This window comes from Macrotis lagotis, chromosome X (assembly GCF_037893015.1).
Source record: "Macrotis lagotis isolate mMagLag1 chromosome X, bilby.v1.9.chrom.fasta, whole genome shotgun sequence".
Classification (NCBI taxonomy): domain Eukaryota; kingdom Metazoa; phylum Chordata; class Mammalia; order Peramelemorphia; family Peramelidae; genus Macrotis; species Macrotis lagotis.
This window is the reverse complement of record NC_133666.1, coordinates 678,659,181-678,679,418: the sequence shown is the minus strand read 5'-3', so window position 1 is coordinate 678,679,418 and position 20,238 is coordinate 678,659,181. Positions and strand designations below refer to the sequence as shown.

Genomic DNA, 20,238 nt, shown 5'->3' with positions numbered 1-20,238 from the left:
GGAGTAAAATAGTCACCTTTGTGGAGACAGCAAGGCAAAAGTAAAGAGTATTGGATCAGTTGGTTGATGGTTGACAAGTAGAGAGTTTCTAATCTGACAACCTATGGAAAGTCCCAGATTTGGAACTAAGAAGGTACATAAGTCATCTCATTCAACTCCTTTATTTTATAGGGGAAATTGAAATAAACGGAGGTAAACTGAACTCATTGGTTCATGGATTTCACAGAATTCAAGATTTGGAAGGCAACTCAGTAGCCTTGTAGTCCAACTCATATTAAATTACAGAATTCCCTCTATCCCTCTCAAACTGAAAGGCGCCTCAGAAGACATTTAGTCTAACCCTCTCATTTATAGATGAGGCACCAAAGTCAAGTTATTCATAGGATCATAAATTTTAAGCTAGAATGGGACCTTAGGGGTCATCTAGTCTATCAGACTTCACATTGCTCTTTGAGAAGTGTTCAGGGATCAGACGGGTACTCAGTATTCACTGCTGATTAGAATCATGATGATGGCTTTCCAGGAATGAACCTAGATCAGCCCTTCCTTTTCTAACATCATTGATCAAAGCCTGTTCTAAGCATTTGGTGATGTTTTTCATTTCCCCTGACAGTAACCTTCAGCACCCCACAGAAAACTTGGCTTGTGAAACACATTGTGCAATAGATCAGAGCCAGGGTGTAGCCAGGAAGTCATATTTATGCCTACCCATGTTTGGGTTCAACCCTCCTGCCATTTCCATGTATTTTCCTCACTATTTATTTGAATAGCATTTTAATTCAATGGAGGATATGCCAGCCAGTCACAATGGAAGCTGAATTTAGGACACTTCAAATATTTCTTTCCAGAGTAGCCTGTATGTTTCCAATCAGACAAAATGGTGCTTTGGAATAACCATGAGTTCTTGAGTCAGAGGACCAAGTTTCAGATCCAGTCCAGTTCTGCTGTTTATTAACTGGGTCACCTTGGGCATGTTGCTTCTTCATATATAAAATAAGAGAGACCAGGTCCCAACCAACTTGAAATTCTTTGGTCTAGTAGCCACACCCTAAGGCATCTATACTGTCAGAATAACTAGGTCACCAAATTGGGATTGAGCCATCCCTGTATTCTTCTTTGTTCCCTTGTTTCCAAATTAGCTTCTGGTTTCCAAGACTCCTAAGCAACCCCTGAATGATCTTCTGTGTATATATGGTATTCCTTCTGGACAGATTTATGGAGAAGAGGGGAAGAGGAGATATGGATCAGAGTCACACAGGATGGGCAGGCAGGGAAAGGTTGCAAAGTGCAACATGAGCAAATACTCTAAATTGATGAGGGCACAAATCCATCAGAATAAGGCCATATATAATTATATGGCTGATGGAGGGGGGGGAGAGAATAAACTATTTTAGATTTCTCAGGGATTTTTTGAAAAGAATGAATCACATTAGAAAAATTTTAAAGAATTAGGAATAATTAGACTAAAGAAAATATGATTTGAGAATACAGAGAAAGGATATTCAATGTCCTCCAGTATTTGAAAGGGTTGTCATCTTGAAGAGGGATCTGATTTGTTCCATTTTGCTCCCAATGGCAGAACCAGGATTAATGGATAGAAGTCATAGAGTGGCATATATGGGCTCCATCAAGGTAAACTCCTTAACAAGGAAATCTATCCAATACACTGCCTTGGAAGGGAATAACTTTGCCTTCCACGAGAAGTCCTCAGCATGAGGTTGAATGAGAGGGAATACTTACTAAGGAGTAGAATAGATGACCTTTGGATCTAGTCCTTTAAGCTTGTACCTTCTATAATAGAGGTCTTACCATTCCTTGAAGGTCTGTCAAATGGAAGGATGAGACAGTCCTTTTGTCCTCAGAGGACAGAACTGAGTACAGGGGTAACAGATTGGAGAAACTCAAATATAGACTTGATGTACAGAGGAACATCCTAATCATCATTACTGCTCATTAAATATAATCCATAACAATGATTAGTCCATCAAGACAGATTTGTTTGTTGTTGCCATTTTATCACCAGAAATCACACACTGGCATTTTTGCCTAGTGCTGTAAGATTACTGAGTACCTTACCATTATGAGAGAGGAAACCATATTCAAAGGCCAAGAGGCTCCTGCAGCATTTAGACTATCACCAAAAGTCCTTTCCCCCTTCAAATTAGGCCATGGGGTGAAATGGTTCTGAAAAAGGTAAATGAGAAGAATGTCTTTGCACAACATTCTCCTTACTATAATAAATATAACATGCAAGTCATAGCACCATTAACTTGGTTGATGTAGTTCTCTTCAAAAAAGGACAACTTCTATGTTGATATCTATCATTTATCTTTATCTATTTCTTCATTTACCTATCCATTCATTCCTTCTTTTATCTATCTATTATCTATCTATCTGTCTATCTGTCTTTCTGTCTGTCCATCTGTCTTTCTTGTCTGTTTCCCTACCTGCCTATCAATAAATCTTTATTAAGTGCCTAGTTTGTGTAAAGCACTTTGCTAAACACTAGAGGTATGAAAATACAAACAAAATCCTCCTTGGCCTACTAGAGTTTGCTTTCTATGAAGAAAACAAAGTATACATGTGTAACTATGTACAAAATATAAGGATAAGATTCATACATGTGATGTAATGCCATTGGCATAAGGCACTCACTTATGTGGAAATTCTTTCTACCAATGGAAATCATTGTCATCTCCATAATTCATGGCCTTAGAGAACGGATAGCTTTTAACTAAGTAGATAGAGCACTGGTCTTGGAGACAAGAGGACAGAAGTTCGAATCCAGACTCAGATACTAGCACTTACTAACTCTATGACCTCAGGCAAGTCACTTAACCTTGACTGACTCACATCCAGGACCATCTCCAGTCATCCTGATTCATATCTGGCCACTGGACCCAGATGGCTCTGGAGGAGAAAGTGAGGCTCGTGACTTAGCTCAGCCCTTCTCAATCAAATCCAATTCCTATGCTTGTCATTGCATCACCTCCCTGATGGCATGGTCTTCTTTGAGGACAAAGGACAAACATCATCATTATCATCATCCATCTTGGAGAGTTGTCTGGAACATCAAAGCCTTGCCCATGGCCACATAGGTGTAAGACTTGAACTCAAGTCTCCCTACTTCTAAAATTAGATCTCCACCCTGTCCCTCTTTCATCTAATACAGAAAATAAATACAAGGTTGTGTCTGGGAGTGGGGAACAACTAGTTGTTTGTATTTGGGACCAGAATCAGGAAAGATCTCACATAAAAGGTAGTTGGACTTTGAAGGAAGCTAGAGATTCCAAAAGGCAGAAGGGAAGAAAATGTATTCCAGAAATGGGGAATAGCAACAGCAAAGATTCAGAATGGTGATATATCATGAGGAGAAAGATAGACTATAGATAGATTGATAGATAGATAGATAGATAGATGGATGGATAGATAGACAGAGACGAATGGATGGATGAACAATTGATAGAAAAATGGATAGACCAAAAGATAGATATAAATAGATGGAAAGATGATAGCTGGGTAATTTGAGGGATAGATGGATGGATGGATGGATGGATGGAGAGGAAAGAAAATAGATATATTATTTATGAATGGAGAGATCACATTTTTATACACTGTAAGATTTGTTAAATATCTCCAATACTGACTTATTTCTCACAAGGATCTGACAGTTCCCAAGTGTTTGCATTTTTGTCTCTCTTGAACCTGGCACAGGATTTAGCACATAGTAGGCCTGTAATAAATGCTTTTTGGATTTGATCAGAATGGACTGCCATGATTGAATTTCTCCAGGCTTTTCAAATCCTCCAGGTTTCTATTCCTGCTTTTCAAAGTCAGACCTATCATTTTGGAGAGAGCCTATACACTCAACCATTGACAGCCACCCAGAGACAATGATATTGTCCACCTGAAAGGCTTCTATTGTTTCTACTTGGATGCAAATTCAGAAAGACTCAGTCAGGTAGGGCACCTGGCCCACTCCAGGCTAATATGCATATGATACTTTCACAAGTGTCTCTAATCTACCCTTTTACAGGGGCACCTTTGCCAGGCCGCCCTTGTCAAGTCATTTGCATGGCGCCTATGCAGGCCTCTGACTGCTATATTAATATCTCTATTTGTCCCATTTCTGAGTCACCTAATATCACTGCTGCCTAATTAAAACATCAAAGCCCTAAGTACAACAGCCCTGCCAGAGGCCCCGTTAATGTCTGGTTTCAAGTGTGCAACCCCATGAGACTGAGGGCTGATGGGTGGAGACCATTCTTCCTCTGGTCTCCAATTATTCGCCTCTTTAATGATCACCCCAAACACATCTGGAACTTCAACAGATGGCCTCTTTTATTAGGCCTGCTATCTCTCTAGCTGGAAGGGTGCCCACCCCTTCACTTCCTAGCAAACGATGGCTCCCTGATGCCCACCCACAAGGCCCCACCCAATACAAGTGCCTCCTGCCATGCTCACCCACCCAGGGCTGTCTGTCTTCTCTATAGACCTCCCCAGAAGTGCCCTGGAGTATGGAGGGATAGCTTCCCTGAAATACAGTCTCTTATTTGGTGGTGGTGGACCATCATTAGGGGCTAGAGCTTCATTAGACAAGATCCCTATGTTTTACAATCAAAAGAGATGAGTTCAACCACAGCTCTGCCATTTTGTTAATTTGGTGGACTTAAACAAGAACCTTCATATCACTATGCCTCAGGTTCCTCTGTAAAATGAGAGGGGTGAACTAGATGACTCCCATTATTTCTTCCAATTAGTTAAGAAATCAACATATATTTTTAAGCATTATTTGACAGACACTGTTTAAGTGCTGGGGGTGAAAAATAAAAGTAAAAATAGTACCTACGCTCAAAGAGTTTACATTCTAATGGGAGAGACAATAACATATGTGAGTCTATAGGCATGCATACAAATACATACCTATCTATGTATGTAGACATGAGTGCTTGAATGTATTTCAGGGAAGCAAATATTTTTAAAAGAGAGGGGGAAAAATAATTCCTCAAAACTAATCAACACTTATGTGATGTTCCATACTTGTGGTCCCCTAACTCTTCAAAGAATGGGGAAAAGTGCATTTTTTAATCTCATCATCATGGTCTAGCTTAGGCATTATCACACCCAACATCTAATTTCAGGACTTTTGTTGTGTTTCTTCTTTCCATGTAAATTGTTCAATTAATTGCATGTCTTGTTTTCCTGGACCTCTTTCTGTTCCTTTGTATCAGTACATCTTCTCATGCTTCTCTGACCTCTTGATCTTCATCTGAAGTGCAGCAATATTCCATTTAATTTGTGTTCTGCAACTAACTTAGTCATTCTTTTGTTGATGGACATCTGATTTGTTTCTCCAAAAAGCAAAAACAAAATAATAAATGGGTGAACTCCATTTCTTTAAAAATATTCTGTGCTTCCTAATTGAGATTGGTCTCTTTCCTAGTTCTTGAATTGTGGCTTCTGACTTATAGAGGGAAACAAGAGATCCTATAATCTGGAAGCCCAGCATAATCCCCCAGAAACCTGATTCTTCCTATGGAAAAAAATCAGATTTAAGAGAGCAAATAGTACACAACTTGTTTGAGAATATGTTCAGAATCATTCATAGATGGTCATGATTATGTCACTCCTTTTCTCAACAACCTTCAGGGACTCTCCAGTGCCTACTGAAACAAAGAATTAACTCTTTAGCTTGGTATTGAAGTTAGAGTTCTTGCATCCCATATCAAAATGGTATAACTTTTAAAATAGCGTTTTTTGCTTTTAGTATTTGTATTCTGAACAAATTTCTTATGAAATACTTTTTCAATCATTTAAGAATCTTCTACACAATATAGCTATAGACTTTGTAAATTTTTTTCCTCATTACATACTCTAGTCAAACAAGATTCCCTTTTGCCTGATCCATCCAGACCTAGAAGAGATGCCACTACGACCATCCCACCCTTGACTTCATCTCTGACCTCCTACTCTTTCTTCCTCTGAGAACTCAGCTTAGGATCCCTCTCTTTGATGAAGCTTTCCCTAATTCCCCTAAGCTAGCAATGAGCATGCCCTTCTCATCTTTCTTAAGTCACTGTTTGAAATGTAAACTCTATGTATATGAGAATTCACCCCTTTCCCATCCATACTAGATTGTAAACTCCTCAGGCAGGGACTATGCTCTTTTATTTCATTTTTGTATAACCAGCATCCAGAGTTTCTTGTTTTCCCACTATAGTTGGAAGGGACCTTAGAGACCATCTAGTCTAAGTCCCTTTATTTATAGAGGAGAAAAAGATTTCTCAATGATTTACCCTAAGTGTTGGGATAAGGAATAATAAGAGATGCTTCTGTTCCAGATCCAGAGCCTAGAGCTTTCGGAGTCCAGTCCTATCATTTTACAGAGGAACTTCAAAGAAGTGAAGGCGGTACCCATGGTCACATGTCTGACAAGTGTCTCTGCTGAGTGATGGAACCAAAATGTAGAATCATCATTTATTTAACTTTTTTAAATTTAATTTTGGGGGCATGTATTTAGAGCTGGCAGGAACTTTCCCCAAACTAAACTTTAACTTTTTGGTCCTTAGCACATCTCATTAGATCAACATTTAATCAAGTACTCAGTGAGCCATGATGGCTTAAATGCACTTGATATAAAGTCTTTAATGAGGCATGATTCCTGCCTTCAAGAACCCTATAATCTTATAAGGAGAAATGAAGTCTTAGATACAAATAATGATTAATACAAGGCAAATAATAAATGCTATGACAGAGTCATATTCTCTGTGTTGGTATTTGGGGGAAAGCATGATTTATCTGTTCCTTATGGGTCTGACAGATCAGGATCTCAAACTGGAAGAAGCCATAAAAATGATCTCGTGGGAGCAGCTAGGTGGCAGAGTGGATAAAGCTATCTGGAGTCAGGAGGACCTGAGTTAAAATCTGTCCTCAGACACTTAATAATTACCTTGCTGTGTGACCTTGGGCAAGTCACTCTTAGCCCCATTGCCTTTCAAAAACAAAGACACCCCAAAAATGATCTAGTGCAGAAATTCTTAATCTGGGGTCAAGAACTTGGGGTGTGTGTGTGTGTGTGTGTGTGTGTGTGTGTGTGTACATGCACAAATATATATATATATATATATATATGTATATTTAGGTAAATATATATGCATATATACACCCATATGTTAACAACTTAGGTTTTTAAATATTTAATAACCAGATTTCAATATAATTGTTTTCTTTATCATCTTATTTTATGAATTGTGAAATATTCTGAGTGCTAGAACATAGACTCACTAGGTGTAAAGAGTCCAAGATACCAAAAAAGGTGAAGAACCACTGATCTGGTCCAGTGTCCCCATTTTATAAAGAAGGAAACTGAGTCCCAGAGAAGTGAAGTAATTTGTCCAAGGTAGTAACAGATTCAGGATCTCAAGCCAGGTACTCAAATCCAATGTTCTCTCTAATAGAATGCTAGAGATGCTAGATCCATAGAGCTCCAGATGGAGATCTTAGAGTTCTTCCTGTCCCAGTCCCAATTTTATATGTGACTGAAGCCCAGAGACATAAAAGGTCCTGTACAACACCATAGAGTCATAGGTCTAGTGTTGGAAGAAAATTCAAAGCCTGTAGAATAGTGTTGAATCCAACACCTTCATTTCTCAGTTGGGGAAACTTAAATGACTTGTAGAAGACACACAGAGTCAAGATTTAATCTAGGTCCTTTAACGCCAAATCAAGTGTTCCTTCATTATATCATATTACTATTTCAGAAAAATGTTATTGTTCAGCTGTTCCAGACTCTCTGTGACCCTCTTTGGGATTATTCTTGGCAAAGAACTGGAGTTATTTGCCAATTCCTTTTTCAGCTCATTTTACAGATGAGGAAACTGAGACAACCAAGGTTAAGTGATTGTCGTGTATCATACAATTACTAAACATCTCATGAAAATAATTCTTTCTGATTCCAGACTCAACACTTAATCTACTGTACCACATATCTGCCTCACATTCCAGAAAAATGATTTCCATTAATTGTCCCTGCATTCTATTCTCTGATGATCCATCATTGTTCTTTCTTCTAGCCCCCAGCCTCGGGAAAGCAGTCACCTACCAAGAATGGTAGTCCTACAAAATGTCCTCGATTTCTCAAAGTCAAGAACTGGGAAACAGATGTGGTCCTTAATGACACGCTCCACCTCAAGAGCACTTTGGTAAGCCTCCTCATAAGGTTTTTGCCTCAGGATCTCTTTTCCTTTGTAATAGGTTTCAAACCCATTGATGAGTTAAGGGGGTATCTACCCCAAGCATGTGAAGACTTCCCCGGCAGAAAGAGAGGATAAGAATAATTTGTTCCAGCAACCATGAAAGTTGATTGAAGCAGGCACAGTGAAGTGCTTGGAGATTGATAAGTCTAAGGTCATCCACTCCATCCTTGGCCATTACCAAGCATCCTGACTTTTGTCCTAGCACTGGACTTTGATGATTCTTAAAGGGAAAATAAGACTGACAACTTGTTTAACTCTGCCTCACTTGATTCTAATTTATGCATGAGTCAAAACATCACCCCATGATGTCATTGGTTTTCTTTAAAAATCAAGGACAATCAACAATATCCTCCTAGTTCAGGTCGTTATCACCTTACACTGGGATTGTTTTCCCTACTTCTCCTCTCTCCCCACAAATCCTTTCTGTTAGACTAAGCTTCCTACATCATCACCACCACCACCACTATCATCATCACCATAACTAGCATTTATATGGAACTTTAATTGTTTGCACAGAACCTTACAAATGTTATATCTGGATGAGTCTGAAAGTTAACTCGGATTAAGAATCCTCAAAAGTTCCCCATTACCTATTGACTAAAGTCCAATTTCATCTATCTTTCACACAATTCCTTACATTGTCTACCTCTAGTTATATCTGGACCATAGTGCTCAGTTTTGGGCACCATATTTTAGGAATGATTAACAAAATCCCAGCATGTTTGAGCCAAATGGAATCCAAGGAATAACCTCATCTGACCTCTTCATTTTATAAAAGTGGAAACTGAGGCCCATTGAAGGGAAATTATTTGCCTAGCATCACACAATAGTGGCAGAGCCTCAATGAAAATTCAACTCCTCTTGTTTCATAGCCCTAGGCATGAAATGTTCATTAACCATGACCCTGTTCCATAGTGACAGTTAAAAAATAAGGGCCTCCCTGACTGCCCCTCTGGCTAAACTAAATGAGCTATGTTAGAGCCCCCAACATACCACTTAGTGATGCCCTGAGAGAATTAATTCCTCTCCCTAGAGAGGAAATCTCCTTTTAGAACCATACTCTTAGAGCAGGGAAGGTACCTCAGAGGCCCATCTAGTCTGATCTATCCTAAAAATCCATGCTCACTAAGTAATCATCCAGTCTTTATGGGAAGAATTTCAGGAAAGGGAAACCTTCTGCCTCCCCCATTCCAATTATATCTCAGTACAAAGTTAAGAGACAGTCCGGTCCTATTTTGGACAGCGCTAATGATTAAGAACCTTCTATTGATGTCACCCTTGCCTCTACATATCTCCCTCCCACCTGTGTACCTTGTCCTTCCCACTGAACCTAACTAGCGTAATCCCTCCTCCACATGGCAGACCTTCAGATATTCAAGGATGGTTTCTGTCTTCCCATTCAAACTTCCTACTTCTCCAGACTGAATGTATTCAGATGATCAGGAATTGAGAGCTAAAAAAAAAAATATCTGATTAACCTTCACATTTTACAGATGAAGATAGGTAGGCCCAGACAGTTACATGTCACGTCCAAGACACCCGTGTGACAGAACCAGGGTTTGGATCCAGCTTCTCTGACTCCCTATCCAGGGTTCTTTCATCTATATCAAGTTGCTTCCTAGTTTCATTTTAAATAAACTAAAGGATCTTCATCATCTTGGTTTACTGTCCTCTAGAACTCTCCAGCTTATTGATGTTCTCTCAAATGCAGTGTCCAGAATGTGACTGAATTGGAAAAGATAGGTGGCACAGTGGATAGAACACCAGACCTGGAATCAGAAAGACCTGAGTTCATATTTGACCTCAGACTTTTACTTAGCTCTGTGACCTTGGGCAAGTCACTTAACCTCAATGCCTTGCAAAAAAAAAAAAAGGAGGAGGAGGAGGAGGAAGAAGAAGAAAACCATAGAATGTGACTGCGTACTACCTCTAAGCAGCATCTGTGTGGCACAGTACAAAGAGCCCAGGAAAGTACTACAAGAGGAGCTGAATTCTCATATGGACTTTGCCACTGACTAGCTATGTGACGCCAATCAAATAGTTTCCCCTCAGTGGGCATCAGTTTCCACCTTTGAAAATTGAAGGGGTCAGACCAGATGATCACTTAGGTCATACCAGACTAGATACAATATAATCAGGGTAGAATTCAAAATCCCTTCCATGTTCCTGGGTGACATAACCATTCTTAACACAGTCTTCTCTCCTTATGGAATGACCATAGGAGGTGTAAAAGGGCATTGATTTTAGAGTCAAAGGACTCAGGTTATCATCTAGTTTCTTCAGATTGCTCCCTGTTTGACTTTCAGCAAATCTTTGCTTCTCCACGCCTCAGTTGCCTTTGTAAAATTATCTGTAAAATCATGCATTTGGGCCAGATGGCCCATGAGGTTTTTTGTGGTTCTAAATCTATGCTGTGATGATCCTAATGGTAACAATGGATATTTGGGTAGCACACTGAAGCTTGTAAAACCCTTCTTTCTGGGAGGCAGATTGAACAAATATTATTGTTATACAAACGAGGAAAGGGATGCTCAAGCTCATCCACTATGAATGTTAGGCTAGTAAATTTCAGAACCAGGATTCAAACTCAGATCACTGACTCCAAGAGGAAGGTTTGTTTTTATTCTTCCTATCACATCAATTCATCTTGGCAAATTTGTAGGGCTGGTTGGTGCTGTTAAAAATCTGGTTTATCAACCAGGGAGCCAAGCAGATACCTCCATGACCATCAGGGTCCTCAGTTTGGCCATAGAGGCAAGCAGACCAAAAGTTCTTATTAAGTATCTACTATGCTCCAAACTGAAGGCTAAGTTTTGGGGAAAGGAGATGAGACAAGATAAGACAGGAGAATTAAAATCCCTACCTTCAAGGAACTTACATACTAATGGGAGAAGACATGACAAAGGCACTTACCATCCATATTTCATTGGTCGAGTCCTCACTCTGTTTCTCTCCTTTTCCTCTAGAACACAGCTTGCACTGGGCAGATCTGCATGGGTTCCATCATGTTTCCTTCCCAACACATACGGAAGCCTGACGATGTCCGCACAAAAGAGCAACTCTTTCCCTTGGCCAAAGAGTTCATTGATCAATACTACTCATCTATAAAGAGGCAAGTGGAAGTTACATGTTATCTGGGTTTTTCTGAGTTGTTGACTTATCCCCTGGATTGATGGTTAAATAAATGATTGCTTAGTGAAAAAAAAAGAAAACAAAAACTCTGAGGATCCCAGGGATTTCTTCAAGTGACTCCCATTTCTAGAAGTCTTTGCTGTGAGACAGAAGTTCTGGCAAGTCCTTCTAAACCAGCAAGGACTTGAGTGAAAGTCTTGGTTGGTTGGTTCTTGTTCTTCATATTCCAAGATCAAAATGGTGTTATTGTGTTAAGAGTGAAGGCCTAGTGATGAACTGTATATCGAGAGTCTGGGGACCTGCCACACTGATTTGTGGGATATGAAGTAATGAAAATTTCAGCTCCCAAAGACTAAAATACAGAGGGGGTGCAATCTGAATTGGGATGGAGAGAAGGAGAAATAGCACTAATACAAACAAAATTTTTTGGTCTGAAACGGAAATTCTACCAGGATAGGGAACTTTTGGTATGGATCCTTCCTCTAGTGCTCTGCAATTTATAATCTTAGGAATGTTGTACCCGAGATTAAATGATTTCCCCTTTGACACAAAACCCATATTTTAGGGGCATTACTTGAACCAGGACTTTCCAACTCTTGGACTAGTTGACTAACCACTGTAATATATTGCTTCTCAACAAAACCAGCAAAATCATGGATCCTTAAAATATTGAATAAAGGGGAAGGTAGGTTGAGGTAGAAAGTAGTTACTAACTATATGATATCATCAAAGTCTCTAATTTTATAGCCAGTTAAACTGAGGCCAACACATAAAGTTTGTGCATCTCTTTAGCTCTTGTGAATCAAGTCACTAATAATTTATATTGGTGACTTCCCCTCTCCCCCATATGTCCTTCCCGTTCAGATTTGGCTCCAAAGCCCACACAGATAGACTGGAAGAAGTGAACAGGGAGATAGAAACCACCAGCACCTACCAGCTGAAGGACACAGAGCTGATCTATGGAGCTAAACATGCCTGGAGAAATGCTTCTCGCTGTGTGGGTAGGATCCAGTGGTCCAAGCTGCAAGTGAGTGTCAGACTGTCTGTCTGTCTGTCTTTATCTCTGTCTGTCTCTATCTCTATCTCTGTCTTTGTCTGTCTCTCTCTCTCTCTCTCTCTCTCTCTCTCTCTCTCTCTCTCTCTCTCTCTCCCCACCCCCACACCTAGCACACCTAGATCTGGGTTAGAATGGGATATGGTGACAGGAAGGAGCAGTGGGACATTACATTGGATGTTGGATGACAATAATAAGGAAGGGTTCCAACAAGGCCCCAGGTTAAGTCTGAATGGTTGAACAAATTATGTCTATATCAAGGTCATGGAATACAATAACCTGATTCTTTTAAAAATAAATCACTATGAGGAATAGAAATTTGGAAAGAACTTTCTGAAATAATGTGAGGCAAAGCTAGCAGAACCGAAACAGAGGAAAAAATGACTGACTATAGAGACAGAGAATACCAGGTAAGAAGTTTCTAGAATGGAGATTGGAGAACTAAGGTTCAAATCTCAACTCTGTGATCCTAAACACATCCTTCCTCCTCTGTGTTCCTCTTCTAGAAAATGAGGGGGTTGGGGCCTCTAAGGATCTTTCCAGTTCTAAAGCTATGATTTTATGGTCACATATATAATAGAAAGAAAAGTTATCCTAATACTCTTCGATTTAGATAGAGAAAGAGCCTTAGAGGTCAGTGAATACAACCTCCTTCTTTTTCAAATGCAGAAACTGAGGACCCAGAGTGGAAAAATGACTTAAACCAAGGTCACACAGCTAACAAGTGACAGAGCCAGGATTCAACCATGAACAAGGGAAAATGGACCAAAGAATAAAATAAATTTAAAGAGGAGACCTAACAGGAATAACTGACAAATTTCTAAGGGCACACCTGTAGCTGGGTGGCACAGAAGTTTAGAACTCTGAACTATAGTCAAGAAGACCTGAGATCAAATCCTGACTCAGACAGTTACTAGTTGTGTGACCCCAGATGAGTCACTTGACCCCTGTCTGCCTCAGTTTCCTCCTATGTAAAATGAAGATTTTACTTGCTTCCCAAAGTTGTAAGAAGGATAAAGTGAGATATTTATAAAATGCTTTGCATGCTCTAATGCTCAATGCTCTAAACAAATGCTAATTATCATTATTATAATGGTTATAATTAGTAGTTACATTGACTTAAGTAAGTCATTTAAGCTCTCTGGGTCTCTATTTGTTCTCAAAAGGTTTGTTCCAGTGTTAAATCCGTGATCTTCTGTAATGCTTGCAAAATACATCTCATTGGTTTTATTGGTTGTTATTTCTCTTTAGCCCAGTTCATCTTTGAAGTCACTTGGATTAGTATTTATCCTGTACTGAAGTGTTCAAATCTAATGTTATGTGACTAGACATTATTCAAGGCAATATTCTAGTCTGGTCACACAATGTTAGATTTGAGCAATATAATAGAAGATAAATAACAATCCACAGTCCTTTTCACTGCTCAGTTCTGCGGGCCTAAACTGATGTTTAAAATGCATGAACTTAGAATAATCAGTAGAAAAATAATCATCAAGGGAAAAAGTAAAAAAAAAAAAAAGAATTAATCTGGGCTGAAGGAATTGAAAGGAGGAGAAAAACCATTCTATAATACTCTTCTTTCAGGTGTTTGATGCACGAGACTGTACCACAGCCCACGGTATGTTCAACTACATCTGCAATCATGTCAAGTATGCCACAAACAAAGGGAACCTCAGGTGAGTCCAGAGGATGCTGGGCTAGAAAAACATATGTTTTGTTGTATAATGGAAAGAAAACTGAACTTAATAATCCAAAGATCTTGGTTTGAATTTTCACCCTGTCTCTTGTGCCCTGAGTTAGTTTAGCTCAATCTCTCTCAATCTCAGTTTTCTCATCTGTAAAATGGGGATAATATGTCAGTCCTTGTTCATGTATAAGATTCTCATGAGGAAACTGCTTTGCAAACCTGAAAGCATTATAGAAACATAAGTTGTAGGGCAGCTAGGTGGCACAGTGAATAGAGCACTGGTCCTGGAGTCAGGAGGATCTGAGTTCAAATCCAGCCTCAGACAATAATTATTTAGCTGTGTGACCTTGGTCAAGTCACTTACCCCACTGCCTTGTCCAAAAAAATAACCATAAGTTATTATTAAAAATTTAAATGTCCCTATTTAGATGTCTCAAAGGCATCAAATCATTATCTTGATTTGCCTAAGAAATGTTAACTGATTACAGAAGTATTTGATTAGAGAATCTTGGGTTAGATTTAGTTGTTTCACTGATCCCTTAATTTTACTCAGATCTCTGCTCAGCACACTGGAGAATCCTTCTGATAACAGGATAGTGCGTAGAGTTCTTATGGCAGTGACACAGTTGCTAGGGACTGGCCCTACTCTATACAATATCATAGGGCCGGGAAGTGATTGAATTTTACAGAAGATACTCTTTTACAGGATCTTAGAAACTCTTGTCCATCCCTGCAATTTCTTCATCTATAAAATATCTGTATTATATATATACATCTATATCTATATTTTATATATAACTATAGATAGATATAATTATAGCTATATAAATAGAGATAACATCTATAAAATATAAAATTCATTGGATATTGGTGCTCAGGTCATAATTGCCATTTCTCCTTCTGTTTCTCCCCCAGCTGCATCCTGTTTCTTGCTATCCCCCACAAGGCTTCTATTCTTTTCTCAAAATCCAAAATCCAATCAGTGTATGCACACTTAATGGTGTTACCATAGTGCTGGGCTTACCTAGCCTCCTGGGAAGGATAGTCCAAAGACTTTCTTCCCTGAATGAAGCTCTCTTGACCTCAAGAATTGTGAAATCATGGAATCCCATCCACAGAGACTTCCTTTTTGATAAAATTTAGTTGAATTAAATGAAGTGGGTTTTTTTTTAACCTGGAGGACATGAATGTATTTTTTCACTCAATTTTATATGAACTGTTGCAAAGTAGAGAACATTTATAAAACCATTTTGCCAATTGCTCTTTCATTGTGTGTGTGTGGAGGGGTGTTGGAGTTAAATGATTGCCCTGGGTCACACAACTAGCAAATATCTGAGACTGGATTAGAACTCAAGTCTTTCTGACTCCAGGGCTGGTGATCTATCCACTGCACCCTCTAGCTGTCCCAATAATTGTATTTTAATATAATTAGTTTTCTTTATAATCCTATGTTTGATGTTGTGCATTTAAAAATGATTCTGAAAGGGGGACACAGACAAGACTAAGGACCCCTCACTCTTTCTAACTTTATATCATGCTAAGATTACCCATTTTACAGATGACAAAGCTTTCCAGAGAAAGGAAGTGACTTATTCAACAAAAAGACAAAGAGTTACAGGTCATACTGGGAGGAATGAGTATCTTGATAATAATAGCACTTTAAGACTTTCAAAGAGATATACAAATATTATCTCATTTGACCCTTCACACCAAACTGGGAACTAGTTGTTCCCTTTTACATATGATGCAACTGAGGCAGAGGACAGGTGACTTGCCCAAGGTCACACAGCTAATAAGTGTCTCAGACTGGATTTGAACTCAAAGTCTCCCCTACTTTAAGTCCAAGGCTCTAACCTTTGCACCACTCAGCTTCCACTCCCCAGAAAGGATAGTAGAGTTGGAAATGATAACACTATATTTCTTCCTCTGTTAGAAAGACCCGTCTCTTCTTCATTCAGCTCAGAATAACCACATCATTTTGTGATGTCCAGCACACCTGTGGGATTCAGTTCCTCAAAGCAAAGTTTGATCAGGAAGGGATTGGCTTCCAACTAGTCCATGCTGACCTGGGAGAGAAGACCATTTGACTGGGAATTCTAGCCCTGCAGCCTGCCCACTCAGCCCTTTCTTTGCATCTGCCACAGCTGCTGAGGATTACCCTACAGCCTAGGGAAAGAAGTGATGATATCAGCTCAGGGCCACCCAGGGCTGTTCCCCACAAGCCCTCTAGCTATACTTAGCTCAAGCATTAAACTGAACTCTCAGTTTTATACAAAATAAGCCTGAGCTTAGGTTTCCTTGAATGTGTCTCTCGTCAGACAGGAGAACAACAATCATCCCTTGGCTGAGCCTATTCAGGGGAAGAAGATCTGAATTCTAATCCCAGTGGGGAACCTGCTGTTTAGGTTTCCATTCTTAACCCTCATTTATATAGTGCAATAAGATTTCCAAAACCTTTCCCCCATAACAGCCCTGTGAGATGGGGAGGGCCAATAGCTCTTCCCATTTGGCAGATGGGGGAACTCAAAGCAGTTGTGAGTCGCCCACATTCACACAATTAGTGTCAGAGCTGGAATATCCTGGGATCATAGATTTAGAACCAAAAGAGATCTTCATGGTCACAGATTCACAGAATTTCAAAGTTAGATGAACTCTCTTGGTGGTGGTGTTGAGTCATTTCCATTGTGTCTGACTTTTCCATAATCCTATTTGGGATTTTCTTGGCGAAGATATTGGGCTGCTTTGCCATTTTTCTTCCAGCCTATTTTACAGATGAGGAAATGGAGGCAAACAAGGTTAAGTGACTTGTCCAGGGTCACACAGCTAGTAAGCGTCTGAGCCTGGATTTGAACTCACAAAGATGAGTCCAAACCTGGTGCTTTGTGTGAATACCTAGAGATCTGAATTTTTCCAACCCATACCCAAAAAGAATCCCAAGTAGAACATACTCAACAGGGATGATCCAACTTCTAAGATAACTAGGTGTCTTAGTGACTTGTGACTTGTGACCCTGAATCTTAATGCCCCCAATCATTTTGTTAATTATACCCCTGTTCTTGACTTACCAACTCTCTAGGACAAATTGCAACAAAAACAACAAAAAAGGTGATAACCTCCATAGGAACCCCCCCTTCCAGGAATTCCCCATACTAGAGTGATTATAAGTCCCATCCCTCTCCCTATGATATAGGGCACTGGCATTTCAATCAACATTTATTAGTGTAGGAAACATGATTATTCCCCAATTTACAGATGAGGAAACTGAGGAAGAAACAGTTGACTTGTCCAGTTACTCAGCTAACAAGCATCAGTGGCTGAATCTGAATTCAGGTCACCCTGCCTTCACATCTGGAACTCTCTATATTATGCCAAGAAATCGCCTTGAAGACTAAAGAGGCAGTTGATATTCTATATCTGTGAAGGGAGTTTTCCACACCAGAAGTTACCCCACTCTCATAAAAGCACAATTCCAGGGAACAAAAAAGAAAAGGGGGGGAAGGATTTGTATCAATTTAACAACTCCATTTTACAACATACTTTGAAGATCCTATTGTACTTTCAGGGCCATGGAACTGTTGGTTGCTAGTGTAAATATTAATACCACCATTTTACAGGTGACAAAAGGGATCAGAATAGGGATTTGAACCTAGATCTCTTTGATCAGAGTCCTTCGTAATAAAGCTCTGTAAGATTTTTTATTTTTAAAAAAAGGACTCCCCAAGTCAACAGTGGTGTCCACTTTGTCTTAGGTTTCAGAGGAGCCAGTTCAAAGGAATCACCAAGATAATAGCTAACCCACCATCCCTGCTAAGCACTGATAAAGAATTCATTGGTCCTAGTTTTAGGGGAGATAGGTTACAGGATCATAGATTTAAAGCTGGAAGGGACATCGGAAGTGATGTTCTGCATTCTCATTTTACAGATGAGGAAACTGAGACCCAGATTTGTACAGAGAAACACAATTACTAAATGGCAGGACTAGAGTGACTTAACACCTGTCAGCTAGGCTGCTTCATCCTTACCTCTGTTATCCATTTCCCTTTCTTTCAGGTCTGCCATCACCATATTTCCCCAACGAACAGATGGTAAGCATGACTTTAGAGTCTGGAACTCACAACTCATCAGATATGCAGGCTATAAGCAACCTGATGGCAGCATCCTAGGAGACCCCGCCAACGTCGAGTTCACAGATGTGAGTACCATCTGAACCCCCACCTATTTGGGAATAAAGGTGGGCAGGCATATAGCAACCCCATCTATTCTTCATCATTTTCTCTGGTTTAGATCATAGAAGCTTAGCATATTCAGCACCAAGAATCCCCAAGAGTGAGGGACTGCCAAGATTTTGCCATTTGCTCCTCTTAGACCCTTCTCCTCCACCACCTTCTTCATGGTGTCCAAAAGGAAGTTGATACACTGAGTAACTGAAACCTGGTCTTTTGTTACAGATCTGCATTCAGCAAGGCTGGAAGCCTCCAAGAGGACGCTTCGATGTCCTGCCACTTCTGCTCCAAGCCAATGGCAATGATCCTGAGCTATTCCAGATTCCTCCAGAGCTGGTTTTGGAAGTGCCCATCAGACATCCCAAGTGAGCTGGGTCCAGGGAGAGGGGCAGCATCTAGAAATACCCTGTCTGCCAACAGGGAGAGAGAGTATCTTTAACCCAATCTCCCAGGTTTCTTAATCCCTTCTCCTGGATTGGCTGAAGGATTCCAGGAAAATGTCTTCAGCCTCCAGTATCAAAAAAGGGTAGAGTTTACTTCCAGAGGGTAAGAAGGTTAATGAACACATATAGGGCACTTTCCATGCTTGCCTCATTAGAGCCTGTCAACAACTCTAGGGAACAGAGATTGCAAGTATTATCATCCCTGTTTTACAAATAAGGAAACTGAGGCACAAAGCCATTAATGCTTGGTCTAAATCAAGCCAACAAATATTCACTGCATGGCATAGAAACAAGATCTTTCCTTAACTTTACTGTACTTGTGCCCAGACTTTCTACTCATTGTACCCTTTGACTTTTTCCAATCCATTCCCAAGCAAGTTCTAATGGAACCTCTGTTTTCCAACATCATGGACAATGCAGGACAAATGGAGGCATCTATCCTCTTGTTGGAATATGGAAGGTAGATAGACAGACATAGATAACAGAGACAAAGAATGAAAAAGGGGGGAGAGAAGGAAGGAAGGAAGGAAGGAAGGAAGGAAGGAAGGAAGGAAGGAAGGAAGGAAGGAAGATAGATGATAGAGGGATGGATAGAGAGACAGTTGAATGGATAATTACAAACTCTAATATCTTGGACAAGAGCATGGAGATAGCGGAGCTGAAACAAGACTCCATGAGGGGAGAGACCCTGAGATGCTTCTTCATGCAGAGGAAACAGAGAGCGCTGGACATATCAGGGTGCTTGCCATGGTTCTGGCAAAGCTACAATAAGAGGAAGGCTAAGGGCAAGACCTAATTAGAAGGGAGCTCACACCTCTCATTACAGTTTCAATCACCACACAAAGTCAGTAGCACCTAATTTGTAGGGCAATATGGTATTCTATAATCTATAGGAGGACCATCAAGGAAAGAAAGCATATCCTCCCCAAATGTTCTACAACCTAGGACAAAGTCCCAGGTCCCTCACCCTAGTTATAACTCAGCATTCAAATTTACTCTAGGAGAATAACATTTGATTTCTTTCCACTTAAATGGCTCCATAACCTCATCAATGAGAGTCCAGCAGTAAAGAGATTGAAGTCTATCCTCTGTAATTCTGTCTTTGTCTTCCCACAAATACTCCACAGGGATGTCTACTATATACAAATCACTAATTAGATTCAGGGGATACAGAAACAAAAGTATACTTTCACTTGCCCTCTAGGAGCTTATTTTTTTGCTGGTGAGCAAAATATGGACAGTAAGAGGTGGGACAGGGGAGAGGAGAGAGAAGGGAGAGAGAGAGAGGGAGAGAGAGGAGAGTGAGCGAGGAGAATAAGTATATTGAGTTGTGAGTTTGTGAGTCTGTATATAGAGGAATCAGAAAGACCATATCCAAACCATATTTTGAAGGGAATTTGTCATTCTAGGGGGCAAAAGTGAGGTCCATGATTAGACCAACATC

At 39.9% G+C, this 20,238-nt stretch overlaps 1 protein-coding gene and 1 long non-coding RNA gene across 7 annotated transcripts in view; one reads left to right on the top strand and one right to left on the bottom strand.

Moving 5' to 3' along the window:
* The window catches only part of LOC141501700 (uncharacterized), a 241,135-nt gene that overhangs the window by 152,119 nt on the left and 68,778 nt on the right, over positions 1–20,238 (bottom strand). The window lies entirely within an intron of this gene.
* Positions 1–20,238, top strand: part of NOS1 (nitric oxide synthase 1) — a 244,590-nt gene that overhangs the window by 169,697 nt on the left and 54,655 nt on the right. For all 6 annotated transcript variants that reach the window (XM_074205930.1, XM_074205929.1, XM_074205925.1 and 3 more), the window contains 6 exons: positions 8,073–8,201; positions 11,222–11,367; positions 12,252–12,414; positions 14,026–14,117; positions 18,179–18,320; positions 18,577–18,716. In XM_074205930.1, coding sequence (XP_074062031.1) covers positions 8,073–8,201; positions 11,222–11,367; positions 12,252–12,414; positions 14,026–14,117; positions 18,179–18,320; positions 18,577–18,716 — 812 coding nt within the window. The remainder of the gene's footprint in view (positions 1–8,072; positions 8,202–11,221; positions 11,368–12,251; positions 12,415–14,025; positions 14,118–18,178; positions 18,321–18,576; positions 18,717–20,238) is intronic.